The following is a 15336-nucleotide window of genomic DNA, read 5'->3' as shown; positions in this document are numbered from 1 at the left end:
CTTGATTGTGACGAAAATAACCGAATTGTAACGAAGTCGCGCGCCGGAAATACTGTGAGTTCCAAATAACCCGCCTTTACCATGTGATGCAGGTCTTCACCTAAAAGAGGATTGTTTTCATTACACAATGACTGCAAAAGTTAGCAGTAATAATGGTAATGCATCAATAAGCCAGAAACTGGGGACAAAAAAAGCTATCCCATGCTGCCCCGTTTCTACCGCCATCTTGTTTATTTTTATTCGCAAAAACGGCATATCATCAAGAATTTTAGTTGAAGATTATGCCTATTGTGGTTCCCCTTCAATGGGGATAATTTTGCAGACATAGGGCCGGTTGTAAGCAAGCAGAAAGTGGCCGCTCCGCCAAAAAGTCCGTCTACACCAGGGCGAGATCGCAATAAATCGCGTACGGTCACTTCCAATCACAGCACTATGAACCATGTGAAAGACGGAAAAACACAATCAAATGAAAATGTCGGAAACGATGTTGAGATGGAAAACAATACTAAAACTGGTGGGTCCGAATTGAATAAAAATCGTAGGAATCATACGTACAATAAATGCTTAAAATTAAGTAGAAAGCTTGCATCCTGTTAGTGGAGAAGTTCAGTTACTGCATACGACATGCCTACTGCTGTACAAATGTTATTTCTACTGACCCAAAATCTATGCAATTATCTGCTTATTCAAGTAAATTTTCTTCTTAATCAGAACATGAGTAACTGTAATGTTGGGGTTAATTAAGAACTTAAATTAAGCCAAACATTTTTTTTTTGTATTTATTTTCCTCAAGGTGGAATGACTTCCTTTTGACTTTCTCTCCTGTCCTGTTGGAATATTTACGATATCCATAAAAAGTGACATAAATAGAAGTTAGGCATGTAAAAGAGTCAATGATTTTTATTGAAGACAAGTCAGAAATCATGTGACTATTGATTCAAGTTTTCAATTGCTGGTAAAGGTAACAGTAAATTTTATTTAAAGGGAAAAACCACCTTTGCATTCAGTTAGGGTCTTATGAAAAATCATACCCATGTAAACAAAAATTGATAACTTTAATGCGAAATTCACTTTTGTTAAATGTTCAATGCTATGCAAAATTCGAAATCTTTGAAATGTGGATAGCCATGGTGCAGAACTCCTATCTGAGGGAAGATCATAAGCAGACTATATTGATTTTTGCAGATATCTTCCAATTAGCTTGCAACGTCACTAAGTCGGTTTGGTACTAATACAAGCATTGCATATAATATGTAAACAAAGAATATTCTGTAAATATTTTTACGATCCTGTTTATCTAATCATCAAAACATGCTGTCTTGTCAAGCTTACATTTACACAAATGATAAAGGAAAAATGGGCCTATTCAAAAAGTTTTTGACCAGCAACACACATTCATCAGAAGTAGACATTAGATTTTCCTTAGATGGGAAATTAAAATTCCCTAATTACAAATCACAATTAATTAGTTCAGAAAAGAAAATTATTTTGTTTCAATCAAATTTTCTTGAACATTTAACAGATTGGTTTTGGTATTTATGACTTGCACAATAACATAGTCTTCTCCTTTAACATCTGTAGGGATCAGAATTGGTCTAGATACTGTATTTGTCTAGACCACAGGTCTAGTAGACCAAAAAAAAACCTAGACCTGAAAACAAGCCACTAGACCTGATTTCATAGCCTTGACTGAAACCTTAATTGAATAACACAATGTGGTTTGTTGTTAATAAAAAGTGGCATTTCATTCATTTTTGTTGTGTTTTTTTTTCATTGCTTTGTAGTCTGAATCTTTTAAGAAGGTAATTTTTAAAAATGAATATATAGAAATGATGCCAGATAATAGGCATTGGAACAACATAAAATATTATCTTAGAATTGAAAGGCTGCAAACTTTCAATTGATTAACTTGCTGTGACTCAACAATTTTAAATGCAACAGTGAACACAATTTTATTTATCATCTGATCTGTGTCTAGCTGAAAGTCAAGTCAGATTCAAATTCAGACTAAGAGCTTTCATGGCATGGTGGATATCACTAGCCTTTATGTGTTGTTTAGTCTTCTGGTGCCAGTCAAGTGTCCCATTTTAAGTTTTTTGTTTCGGTTATAAGTTTGCCACCACCATCCCTACTAGCGTTATCACGACAATATTTACAATACCAGATACATCTATCCCTTTTCCAATTTGTAATGAAACCTGAAATGTTCGGCGCCTCTTTGTCGAATCATACACTTTATTTTTGTTCCCTTATTTCATTGGAGGGTAGTTTTTGAGGGGTTGGTTTCGATACGTCTTCAAAGTGTCGCCACTTGTTTACTTTCTTTTGGAACTACTCGCTTAATTTTCCGAATTTCAAATACCTACCTTTCTATTATGAGAAAGGCTGAGAAGTTCCGATTTGGTTTACCTTGACATTGATCAATAGCAATGTATGTTTGAAATATGCCACTCAAATTCCTTAACCGTTTAAAGACTGGCGTTATGAAATTACTAATTCTGGGTACATCTCTGGAAAATTCTTCTAGACCACTGGACCGGTACAATAAAGCATTTTGCTAGACCACGACAGATTTTACTAGACACTGGCTAGCGGACCAATATAAATTTCAAAACCTGCATCTATGATTACACATGCATGCATAAACAACAATTAGCATAAGATCTGTAAAGTTTTTTACCGATGGCTAAATTTACGACCGTTTTGGCAAATGTGAGCTGCTTATATAGTCAAAAGGTTGTTGGGAGAAAAGCCTGACATTTCAGGCTGGATAATTGGTGAAACCCCCGGGCTTGGGTAGCTGCCTGGAAACCCGGACACATGGGGTTTGAACCTATAGTGTTCTTGACCTGGTGATTTGAAGTCCAGTGTTTCTTCGTAGCTGTCGAAGAGGGTCTCTAGCCCTACCACGTCACTTTTTACTTCTATATTGGTATTAATTCAATGTTGATCCTGCAAAATTAGAAAGATCTTCTGGATACCCTGAATTCAAGATTATAATTAGAATACAATTGCCTTACAACCCATGATTTTTCAATTCTTTATACTTTTTCCCCCCATACTCAATTAAATTCCTGACTCGAAAACATTATACATCGTTACTCCTAAAAATATGGTACACCTAGACACAGATATGTAGTACTTGGTAGAGATTCCTCATACTTTGTACACTTCCAGATCATATTCTAAAGTATACCAAAGATATTTTCAAAATGCTAGAATATTTTATTGACGACATGTATGTCCAGTGTGGCATTCCAATGGGAACAAATTGTGCTCCTCTGCTAGTTGACCTATTCCTTCAGTCTAACGAGACTGAGTGTATAGCTCACCTGATTCAAAGGAAGGGACATAGTTAAATCAGATCCTTTGATCTCAGTTTCTGTTATATAAATGATGTACTATCATTAAACAATCTTAGTTTTGGGGATTTTATAAACATATATGTATCGCATCTACATGTACAGTAGACTACTCCAAAGAACTTGAAATAAAGCAGGGTTCGACGTTAACTTTTATATTCACTTGTCCAGTCGGGCAAGTGACATATGTGATTCACTTGCCCGAAATATTGAAATACTTGCCCATAGTTTTTATTTCACATCTTTAGTTTAACAAATGGATAACAATAACTATCTTCAATAGAATTTTATTTCTCTTTTTCTCTCATATTTTCGAAGTTTTCGATACAGTTTTCCAAAGTAAGAAATTCCATAAATAAATCGCGATGTTCAATTGGATAACAAAAATAGATGTACAATTGGACGCATCCGATTGGTCGACATTAATATCATACGATCTATTTTTGGCAAAGGGAAAATCAGAAAACTATCCAATGATAATCTAGGTCAGCAAGGTCGGGAAGAACGGCGAACTATACAGAAGTAATTTTCGATGTTTTAGAGCTGCGATGATCAGAAATAATGTAATTTGGGCACAAATTTTTTTCACTTGCCCAGTCGGGCAACTTTGATGTCGTTTTTACTTGTCCAGACTGGCGATTTACTTGCCCCGGGCAATCGGGCAACCGTTAATGTCAAACCCTGTAAAGGAAACTACAGACACTATGAAGTCTGCCTCGTATCTAGATGTACACTTAGCGGTTGATGGTACTGGATATCTATTGACTTAACTATAGGACAAACTCAATGACTTTTCATTCGGTTTGTCAACTGTGGCAACAACATCCCTTCAGCACCAGCGTACGGAGTTTTCAATATATAACGACTCGTACGTTGTGCCAGAGCTTGTAAGTAAGCTGACTTTTTGTACTGCACTAGACTTCTTACAGTTCTGCTTCTGGAACAGGGTTATGTAACTATAAGATTGAAGTCATCACTACAGAAGTTTTATGGTTGCATAATGAATTCATGGAATGTTTCGTTGTATCCATCTGCACCAGGAAAACCGATTTATTCAACATGTCATAGTTTTCCTTCCCTCTTTTGTCTACCTCGCAGGACAACTTTTTATGAGCAATAATGCAGGTGTTTTTAGAAAAACAGAAGACGTTTACCCTACCTGTGCACCTGGTCTATGCTCTCAGTTTTTAGTGGAGTCTGAGTTTCTCATTTACTTATGTTGCTTTGTACAAATTATTTTATTTATTTGATTTTCTGTGTAGTGTTTTTCGGTTTTCCCTGTCTGCACTTTGTTCCTTGGTTATATTCTTTTGATTTCCACTAGAATCTTGGTTTCATTGATTACTCTTGACCACTCAGCCAGCCTGTCCCCTGGTGTGATTTGTTAAAGAATTTGTCAAGTTTTTCCTAGGTACACCATTCTTGCATACTGCTAATGATATCTTTGAAATATAGTAAAGTTTTACTGAAATTTTTCTTCTGTTGTGTTTTTTCAACACTCAATACAAACAAAATCACATCATTTATATTGCCTACAGATACACTCTTCATTGCATGAGTTGCAGAATAAATTTGACACATTGTTACAATATAATCCAGGTTGAACATTCGTAAAAATAGAATTATTTTGTTACATCAACAAATCATCATCACATACACTTATAGTTACAGGTAAACTGTTGAATTGAACATAAATCATTGAAAAACATCACCCACAGACAAAACATGTCAGAAAATGAGCAACTAAGTCCTTAACAACATACAGGGAAAAAGTATAAATAAAATGTAACTAAGACCAAAATATAAATTCAAAACATGCAGGGATGTGATCAGAGTTTGTTAGCAGACAAAAATCACCTGATTCCTAGAAAGAAATTGCTGGCTTCTCTCAAATCAAGCATAGTTTACATGCCTTGACAAACTCTCATTGCCATTGTTCATGTTTTACTGTGCAATTTTTTTTCTCAATCTTAGTGGGTTAAAGTGGGGGTTGATTGGGTTGGGGAATGATATCCAAATGCAGAATTACATTATGTTTATGGTATTGCAGAGGAGGAGAAAGATCGAACAGAGGATGCCAACATGACCCCTGTCAATGGTGATTTGGATGATGAAAAAGGACCTAACAATCAAGATGATGATATGGCAGAAGGTATTCTTAACATAAATGTACTTTAAACTAGTATTTTTGACTAATAACATTAAGAAATGTAATTAACAAACCTGCAATTTATCATTTTCAAATAATTTTTCTGGATTACATTCTTATTCCATTTTCATGTGTATATTTTCTTAAATGATTTTTTTTGTTTAACCTCAATAAAGTATAACTTAATAAAAAAAATTAGAAGCAGAATTGGCTTATATTTTTTTCTTGCTACAAAGTTTAAAACAGCACAAATAAAAACACTGAAGTTGAAGGCAATATGTCATTTTGAAAACTCCAGCAGTTAAATAAGTTTATTTTAAAAATACACCCAAGAGGACACTGTTTAATTCAACGAGGAGTAAGAATTTCTTTTAAGTGAAATCACTTTTATGCTGTTTGCTTGTATAAGAATCTTTTTTGTCACTAAATAGACAAGCATATTTCTATTTTTGTCCATGTGAGATATCCTTATCTCGCCCACAGATGAGATTAAATATGCGATGTTTGTGTGGCACCATGATATAAAAACATTTTATGACATCCCTTAAATTCAGTGAATTCTGACAAGCAGAGCATTTTAAATTGTCATAATAATGATGAAATTAATTATAAAAGTGAAAAGAAATCGAACACACTAGAAAATGCATGACTAGGAAATCTCGGACACCCTTGAGTAAGATTTCAATTTTCTCAACTCAGCAGAGCTTCATTCGAGAACTTGAAACCTTACCCATGAGTGTCTGAGATTTTTCTGTCTTGCAATCTCAGCATTGTCAGATTCTTAATATCTATTACACAGTTTGTCTTATCATAGTGCACATCTTTTCTGGTTTGATAAATGGAAACAAATATGGGTTTTGATGTTTGATAACAGAACTGTTTTTTTTTTATGTGCCATCAATTATTCTTATTTCATTTAAGATGAGAGTAGAGCAGAAGCTACATTCAGTCATACCTTTGAGAATGTTAGCAAGATGAAGGACAGTGTATTGAGTCAATCCTGCATGGTTAGAAATCTGCCTTGGTAAATACTTATTTTGAGTTACAGTGATTAAGTCATTCCTGTATGGTCAGAAGTCTGCCTTGATAAATTTTTATTGTAGGTCACTGTGATTGAGTCAATCCTGTATTGTTAGAAATCTGCCTTGGTAAATACTTGTTTTAGGTCACAGTGATTTAGTCAATCCTGTATGGTTAGAAATTGCCTTGGTAAATACTTGTTCAAGGTCACAGTGATTGAGTCAATCCTGTATTGTTAGAAATCTGCCTTGGTAAATACTTATGTTAGGTCACAGTGATTTAGTCAATCCTGTATGGTTAGAAATTGCCTTGGTAAATACTTGTAGTAGTGTAACAGGTATGGCGAGTGGTCCGTTGGATAAGATGGCTCTCGGTTTTAAATATTATGTTTCTGTGTATACTGTAGGCATATGGATGTAGAACAAACTAATTAAAAATAAACGATTCATTTATTGCAATAAATGTGTGTTCTATTCAGCAGGATATATAACAGAATGATGTTGACTCCTAGTGATAGCAGTTTCTGTGTCTTTGATAAAATGTATGCCTTGTGTGGCTTGTTATGTTGCCCTCATCCTAGTCCAAATGTAATACTAACGGTATTCATCAACTAAAGTTAATAGTTCATAGTTCCTTTTCCACATCAAATGATCCTTAAAATGTTAACCATACGTCCTAAAGTCCCATCGTATTTCTTATTCACCATAAATAACGCTTGTATTTCACTCATATCAAAGTCAGGTTCCCATTAAATTCCTCCGGTGGTGCTCCTATATTGGCGGAAAATAACGTATGATATTGTAAAACGCAATAAACGTCAAACGACACTATTGGTGTGGTGGGAGATTGCATTAATGATGGTTTCTTGCTGCATGAAGTCCTTCCTATGGCTGTTTCCTTGTATTTCAAATGATGTTGACAGCACTGCAGCCAAATGCAATCTCCATGTTCGACAAACTTGCTCCGTATTTATACCTTCGAAATTATTCATACGCTGGCTCATGATAATGATTACATGTAAGCAAACAAAGGAACCTTGGCTCATGATATGTCCCTAATTTAATTTCATAGTTGTGTAAAGATCCCTGTGGTTCTCTTCCATGAACTCGTTCTTTTTCTATAAAACTCAAATTAATTGGCTAGCATTTCCATTAATGTTGTTGCTATGTGAAGTGGTGAAATATGTCACTACAAATAGTCCATGGTCTCAGATATCTATAGGTTTGAAATATCGGATTAAATATCGAAACTGCTATCAATCTAGGAGTCAACATTTACATTAAACCATATCAAGATTAACATATAACTTAAACCTAGCTTGAAAATTTATGAAATGCCATCCCCAAAACCTGGAAGTGAAAGTAAATGTAAATGACGTCATTCATAAACATAGAAGACGGTGTCATGCTGCTTGGTTAAAAATATACCATAATAATCAATATTTGACGTTTGGATAATAAATCAAACTTGTCAATACACTTCAAAGGTAATGTTGTTTTTTTTTTTGTTTTTTTTTTTCACATGCATTTTGACTCTTCTTAATACGGAACCCCAAAAATATAGTTACATCACAAATATGTGTTTTTTGGACATGTGCTTGAAGCATGTTTAATGAACTTGATTCATCCCAAAATTTAAGATTATAATTGCCACGTTTACAGTAAAAAGGAGACCTCATGCATATTACACTCTCCCCACCTTAATTGAATGAATTCTCCTGAAATCGCTGTAAACATAAACAATATATTAACAATATAACAGAAATTTCAGAAAATAATTGATTGTTCATATGAAAAGTCCAATCATTTCATCCCCCCCTTCAAAGTCTCAGCAGCACACAGCAGGTCGTCTATCTATTTTAATCATCCACCATCCATTTTCTACTTTACCCAGCAGATCGTTTTAATATGCCTTATCACCATACATCATTAGCAGGGTTTTAGCTATGATTTTGAGGGCTTTAGTCACTTTTGCGTAAAGCACAAACGACATATTATGGGCAGCAGATTTTTGTAAATAGTCAATATTATCATAAACTATATAAGGACATAAACACGCTTAATATATTTATTTTTATTTTAAGTTTACAGATACAGACACAACAATAAATATAATAAATGTTACAATAAAATAACTGTTATTTTCTATAAGAAAACGTGTGTTACATAATAAAATAAAATAATTACTGTTAGAAAAATAGTTTTTTTTTTACATCATGACAAAGCTTTGATGCTTTAAGTCTAGAAATAGTTACTATTTGACAAAAGCTACTATTATGGTATGAGAAAATCCTCCTGTCCTTTCCCAAACACCACACCTCAAAAGCCCTCTTCAACCTAAAACTCCTCAAATTAGAAGGATGGAGACAGGTCTTTAGAAGAGAATAGACTGATGAAACCTTAAGTCTGTTCATAAGGTACATGTAGGTCTAGATCAGATTGTACCTACTAAATCCCCTCTCACGGTCACCAGATGATAAAGCTGAAACAAGACAGTTAGAAAGGAGCTTGGCCACATTGGCAAGGTCATTTTGAACTCTGTAAGCGGTTGCTCCGTGATGTCTTACAGCTCGGTAGTAATTTTTAGTAACCTGTGACCCCGGATCATGAGTCGAATTGAAGAAGTCCGTAATCATTGTGATTTTGTTTCAAGAAGACAGAGAATTGTAAAAGAAATATTTATCGTTGATTAATACTTCCTAATTGTCCGGCATTGCGTAAAAATTAATTGAAATCCATTAGATGACCAGTCACGCATGGGAGACACTGTTTTTATAGTGTGTGCATTTAAATTTCTAAAAATAGATAGCTATATATGTGCGAGGTTCGTGAAGGGTTTGTTTTTATATCGAAGTAAATATCAGTCGGCATCCATTAAAGATCGAAATCGTTTAACACGATTAATCCTTAAATTAATTATATATATCAGTTATATTTTAAAGGTACTAAAAATCGAAAATGTCTCGAGTCATCACGAGGCTTTTTTCGGCAGTCGAAAACGATCGTTTGAAGACAAGTGAGAATCCTTTGTGCTGCTAATGATCAAAAGACTGATAAATTAATTGTTGTTATTTTGAAGGATTATTAACGATGCACATATGAGGCTTGCCAGGTTAACAACAATAGAATGTATTTCACACCTGGTTGACCCGGTAATTACCAAGCACTGCCGCGGGGTCATAAACTTGTCAAAGCTTTAGGCCAAGTGAAATTATGTAACTTTCGAATGACAGTTTTTAACAACTTATTTTTAAGGTGACGAAATTGTTGAAAATTTATCTGAAATACTTTTTAAATGGAATTTTTTTATACACTTTTCAAATTTTAAGTGACAAAAACGATCTAAAATATTTTCGTCATTTATGAATTCCTTTTGTAAATGGCGAAAATGACGGACGCTAGCTAAATCACTGTGTTAGTCAACAATATCAATATTTTTATGTGGTATTTTTTTTCGTTTTCCACGTTAAATGAATGTGATCCTTCAGTTTATAACAGATCCAGTATCTTGTTGATCATCCTGTTATTCGAGTTATCAAAACTCCTTAATTGCTCCACTTTACCATCAGTGCTCCGGTGCTTTGATTTTCCTCCAAGTCCATGTGTTTTATTCCTGTTGATTACGTTTGTCACAATCTATCAATTATCAGCAAGAAACTGTGCCTATAACAGTAGGGATAATGTATACTTTAAAACAAAGAGAATGGTTAAAAGCTAATGTTGATATTTGATTAGGGTTAATGAATGTGAACTTTTTTCTATAGAGAAGAAAAGAAATTGATATTGGTTATATTTTGATTGTGCCTTTAAATAAAGGATCATAGATCTCCAAGTGTGAGCATCTATGTGTATCTGACCACTGTTCATGAGATAAAAACACTGAATCAATTATAGTATACATGTGTATAACAATGTGTATTGCATTACAGAAGTCCATTACGGTTTGGTCAATTCGTTTTGAACTGATATATAGTTAATCTAAACCATTTGGATATTTTGATATGAGTAATAACAATACATATTAAGTATATGTTAACATGTAGCTCTAGTATTAGCTGTTCACCAGCCAAAGTCAGGTTGGGATTGGACAAAACCAAAACACTGAAATCTGCATCAGCACAGTATAAAAACAAAACACTTTTATTCATATAAGCAAACAAATGACTTGTATTTATTTAAGATACTGTAAATTCAGCATTTTTTATACACCCGTCTATATAGGCAATATGGACTTCCTTACAGTAGAATTAGAAGGAATTGTACTATTTACTGTAGGTCTTACCTCATAATAATATTATTACATAATGAATTATTTGTCCAGTTTTCAATTCTGTAGTTAATTATAGTTTTATCTAGTTCAAAAACAAAGAATCCCTTTTAAATGCTATTGTATACTTTCATCATGTCAAATAGTTGTAAGATCATTTATACTTTTTGAATAACTGAAGAAAAAACTTTGCTCACTATATATACAGACTAATTTTTTGGTAATCAGAAATCAGGTTATTGTTTTCTAAAATTTATACCATCAGCTATTCTTACAGACGGGCGTATCTTGTGCTCTTAGTGCAGCTTTTTATTATACCACCTTAAATGTGCTCATTTAATGATATGGCACTGTTGTAGTCATCACTTTGTTTTCATTTGACAACTTGGATTTTGGTTGATGGGTTTAAAACTTAAGTAACAAGTCCAAAACACAAAAGGAAGGTTGGTATTGGTTTAAGGGTTGGTTACTTTATTTATGAAATAGAGTGGTAATGATAGGTGCATCACAATCTTTTCAGTACAATTAATTGATACTGGAACCATTTTTTGCATTTCACTCTTAACTGTTTCTTTTTCAGGAAAATTCTAGCCATGCCCCGATGGAGTCAGAACCCTGAACGACATAATCAGAAAACTCTAGGCCTGTTTCTACAGTGCAATGGAGAGTCTGATTCAACGTAAGTGGTGAAGTTTTTACTATTTTCTCCTGAGAGTAGTTTCCATAGGCAATATGCAATGTTCTAGCTTTGTATGTTTATTTATCCTAAATAATTATATGATAGTTACTTTTTATACATTCACAAATTCTTTGGGGGTTTATAGGAATCCCCCTGTATGTCTGTTGATCCTTCTGTTCATCTGTCTACATTTCAGCAGGGCTTTCATTATCTTTTCAGTGAACAGGCTTAACAGAGAAAATGGACTGTCTACACCTTCAAAATGCTTCAAAGGGGGATGGGGCCCATTGCGATTTTGAATCGTCCATTTCCACTGTTTGAACTGTCTACATTTTGACAGTAGCCAGTTTTTTATGAAACCTCTGATTTCTTGTAAATTCAACTCCCCCTACAACCACATATGGGGTTTTGATGAAATTTATAAGAAGGTTCAGCATCATATGTGTATGTGCATTAAGTAATATAATTATTGTCCTAGGACTCCAAAGGTAGACAATCTAAATTAAGGGCTCTACATGACATAACCTGGTAAGTGCAACTCATCCTACAGGGCGAAGGTATTTTGATGAAATTTTATAAGAAAGTTGGATATCATATGTAGATGTTCATGGAGGAGTATAATTAGTGCAAGAAAATTCCAAAGTGAGATTTCTTGATTTTATACCCTGTCATATGAATTGGTTAGGTACTATATGATACCCTCCATAATTGTCCTTCCATCTGTCTGTCCCTGATGGTTTCCAGATTATCAATTTTAGAAGATATCAAAGGATCTTTGCAAACTTTGTATAGTTGTTGAGTATCATAAAATAGATTTAGTTTGAATTTCAGTTTGATGGGATTATCTACACTGTAGTCATTGTTTTGGTTTTTGATTTATCAAAATACTTTGTCGCCAGTTAAGGACATTAACCTCCCTGCTGTTTCTGGACACTACAAAATATATAGCACAAATTTTTTTTTTTTTTTTTTTTTTTTTTTATGTCATTCAATACAACTTTTATAACCTGTAAATATTTTTCTGGCAATTATGCATCTCAATGATATTCTGTTATTTCTATAGATAAAAATAAGATCTAGTCTTCAAATGAACTGGGATTTGAGAGACTCCTTTTTAGATGTTTTGTAATAAATTAGCATGTAGGAAATGATGTTCTAGCATTAATGTTCCAGGAAACTTTAAATGTGCTAAGCATGTTCCATTTAATAAAATTATCGGTCAAAATCTCCATCCTATCATCAACATTTTATGATAAATAAACAGGAAGTAAAGTGCAGTGATTTTAACAAAGTAAATAAAGTATTAATTTTCTTCCACCTACTTTGAAACTTATTGAGAACCCTGTTTGGACAGATTAAAAAAAATTGGGGAAATGGTGAAACAGAACAAAATTTGTAAATATGTGTGAAGTTGGATAATGTTTAACTATCGATGACAGATTTTACTTAAAAAATTTGTAACTGATTGATATTCAGTTTATACATATTAGGAAAAACAGTTCTAAATTATATGGGAAATGCAAATGTATTATTATAATTTTGTTTTGTATCATGTAATCTTTTAAATTTTGCTCATGCTACAATTTTCACTAGAATAAAAAAAACAGTACTACCTGCACTTTGATTTAAAGTTGTTTTTATCCCCAACAATTTTTTTTTGATGAATTGTAGTAATTATTCCTTAAATATTACACAATTTGAGATAGTAGTAAATTTTGAGTATTATGGAGTCTAAATAAAGTCGAATTTCATTTTCAGTTTTTTTCCTCTGGTCTCATTAACCACTTTTAATGTTTCCATTACTTTACATGTTAAAAAGGTAATTTTCAAAGTTTCACTGCGAATTCCCAGGACAAATGACATCTTAAAGTTGCATACCATTGCCAAGCTGGGAAATAAGGCTTTCAAAATCATTATGCTAATGGTATGACGATTGTAGAAATTCTTTACAAAATTAACTTGAATAAATAATACTGAAAATCTACATTTTTACCTTTTCTGCTAACTGACAGCATGGAGACAAATTACTCACACATGTTAACAATATTCATACCCTTTTGTAGTAAATTACATATATGGTTTTACAGTACACATTCTCAGCTTTATTTTGACTTCTTTTAATCAGAATACACACAAATAATGCACTTACAATACATAGGTCTAGGTTCAGTGTATTTTTGGTACTACATAGGGGGGGGGACCATTTGACCTGGAAGTGATTAGTGAGACCTCTGATGAATGGAATTTATCTTTCCTGGAATATGAATGAGAAGTGAACTTTTTTAGATTATTTTGAGTTATCTTTCTTGGAATTCTGAAAATCTTTATGGAGTCGAGATAAACATTTGAATTCAGTTGAGTTTGATTTGTTGTTTGATGAACTGTAATTAAGCATGTGTCCATGGATATTAAATTAAATACAACATAACATAGCTGGGTCCCATTATATGCCCTATTTTTTTAAAAGCATTTTTGTAATCAAAGTATTTTATATTTTTATAAATACCTTTTCACAGGTCATGGTCTTGCAATGCTATTGCAAGTATCAAAGTTCAGACTTGGAATGATGCAGAACCTTTTGTTAGAAGTAAGTTAAAATTGATATTTTGTTCATAACTTTAATCATTTGACTTGTATACACATTACTGTTAAGATATGAAGATCAGAAAGATTGCGTACTCATGAAATATTTTCTTCACTTACACAGATGAACCATAGTTTTGAAGTCCAGAAAGAAAAAATTACACAGATCTGATAGGGCATGATGTGATGTTCTGTCGAGACATTCAAAACTATTTTTATCTTGTTTGTAAGTAACAATTCCTTGAGGACCTCAGGGAAGATTAGTTGTAAACTAACTGTGTTACCCTCTTGAAATAAAGTATTATTATTATTATTATTATTATTATGTAATTTCAAAGTCAATTTGAAGTTGTCATTGAAATTGATGATATTCATCTTTGCATTTAACTGTGATGGAAAATATAGGTAAAAAAAGAGCAATGAGAATGATAAAGTTGTGGATAAATATTTTATAAAGTATTATTTATTTCAAGTGAGCTGGGATCTATGATCCTAAATCTTTATTTTATTAACAATTTATCATACACTTTTGAAAATGAAAAGTCTTGTTAACATATTACATTGACCCATAATCAATTGGTATTATTGATGCTGTGAACTGGAATACCAGAGTCCCTGATTAAGCTAAAAGCCCCTTAGGCCATGTAAAGGGGGTGTATTTACGGATTGCCTTGTTGGCCAGTCAAGTCAGTGTAGACCTGCATTTGGCGTCCGTCGTCGTCTGTTGTCGTCATCGTTAACAATTTCTTTAGACATCTCCTCTGAAACTACTGAATGGATTTGGATGAAACTGAAGATGGTTGTTCCTTAGAGTATCAAAATGACTGTTTGGATTTTTGATCTGTTAAAAAACATGGTCATCGTTACTAAAATTAGAACATAGGGGTCAGACAACAGATTTTTGCATACACTTGTATATCTCCAAAACGGTTAGGTTTAACCAAATTCTGAGATAGGATAAAAGTATTCAGCATGATGAGATCTAACTGTGGTCAAATTTTGGTGAAAATCTGTTGACCCATGTTGGAGTTATTGCCCTATTGGACTTTATTTGCTTTTTTTGATGTTATTACTTCAAAAAATCTTCTCCTCAGAAACTATTCTGCAAAATTCAATGAAAGTTGATATTTTTGTTTTATAGGGTATCCTTAAGAAAATAAACGTTTGGATTTTGATCGCTGAATAACATGGCTGCTGTTTCTTAAAATAGAACAATGGAGTCAGCAGATTTTTGCATACATCTCCAAATCCGTTAGGTTTAGCCAATAGATTTCAAT

At 33.2% G+C, this 15336-nt stretch overlaps 1 protein-coding gene across 3 annotated transcripts in view; it reads left to right on the top strand.

The window, feature by feature from the left end:
- The first annotated feature begins 5 nt into the window (after positions 1–5).
- LOC148618944 (ubiquitin C-terminal hydrolase 7-like) overlaps positions 6–15336 on the top strand; it is a 52470-nt gene continuing 37139 nt past the window's right edge. Inside the window, exons 1-5 of one of the 3 annotated variants that reach the window (XM_088578345.1) lie at positions 6–155; positions 5413–5514; positions 6433–6535; positions 11378–11476; positions 13993–14063. In XM_088578345.1, the coding sequence (XP_088434471.1) occupies positions 128–155; positions 5413–5514; positions 6433–6535; positions 11378–11476; positions 13993–14063 (403 nt within the window). In that variant the 5' untranslated portion in view covers positions 6–127. Of the gene's footprint in view, positions 156–217; positions 515–5412; positions 5515–6432; positions 6536–6771; positions 6783–11377; positions 11477–13992; positions 14064–15336 lie in introns of those variants that run through there. The other 2 variants (XM_088578344.1, XM_088578346.1) reach the window with 2 other exon arrangements.

The sequence above is a fragment of the Perna viridis genome, chromosome 4, assembly GCF_037379345.1.
Source record: "Perna viridis isolate PV_CMFRI_1.1 ecotype Kerala chromosome 4, ASM3737934v1, whole genome shotgun sequence".
In the NCBI taxonomy this organism is placed as follows: domain Eukaryota; kingdom Metazoa; phylum Mollusca; class Bivalvia; order Mytilida; family Mytilidae; genus Perna; species Perna viridis.
The sequence above is the reverse complement of the archived record's forward strand: the minus strand, read 5'-3'. Positions and strand labels throughout refer to the sequence as shown.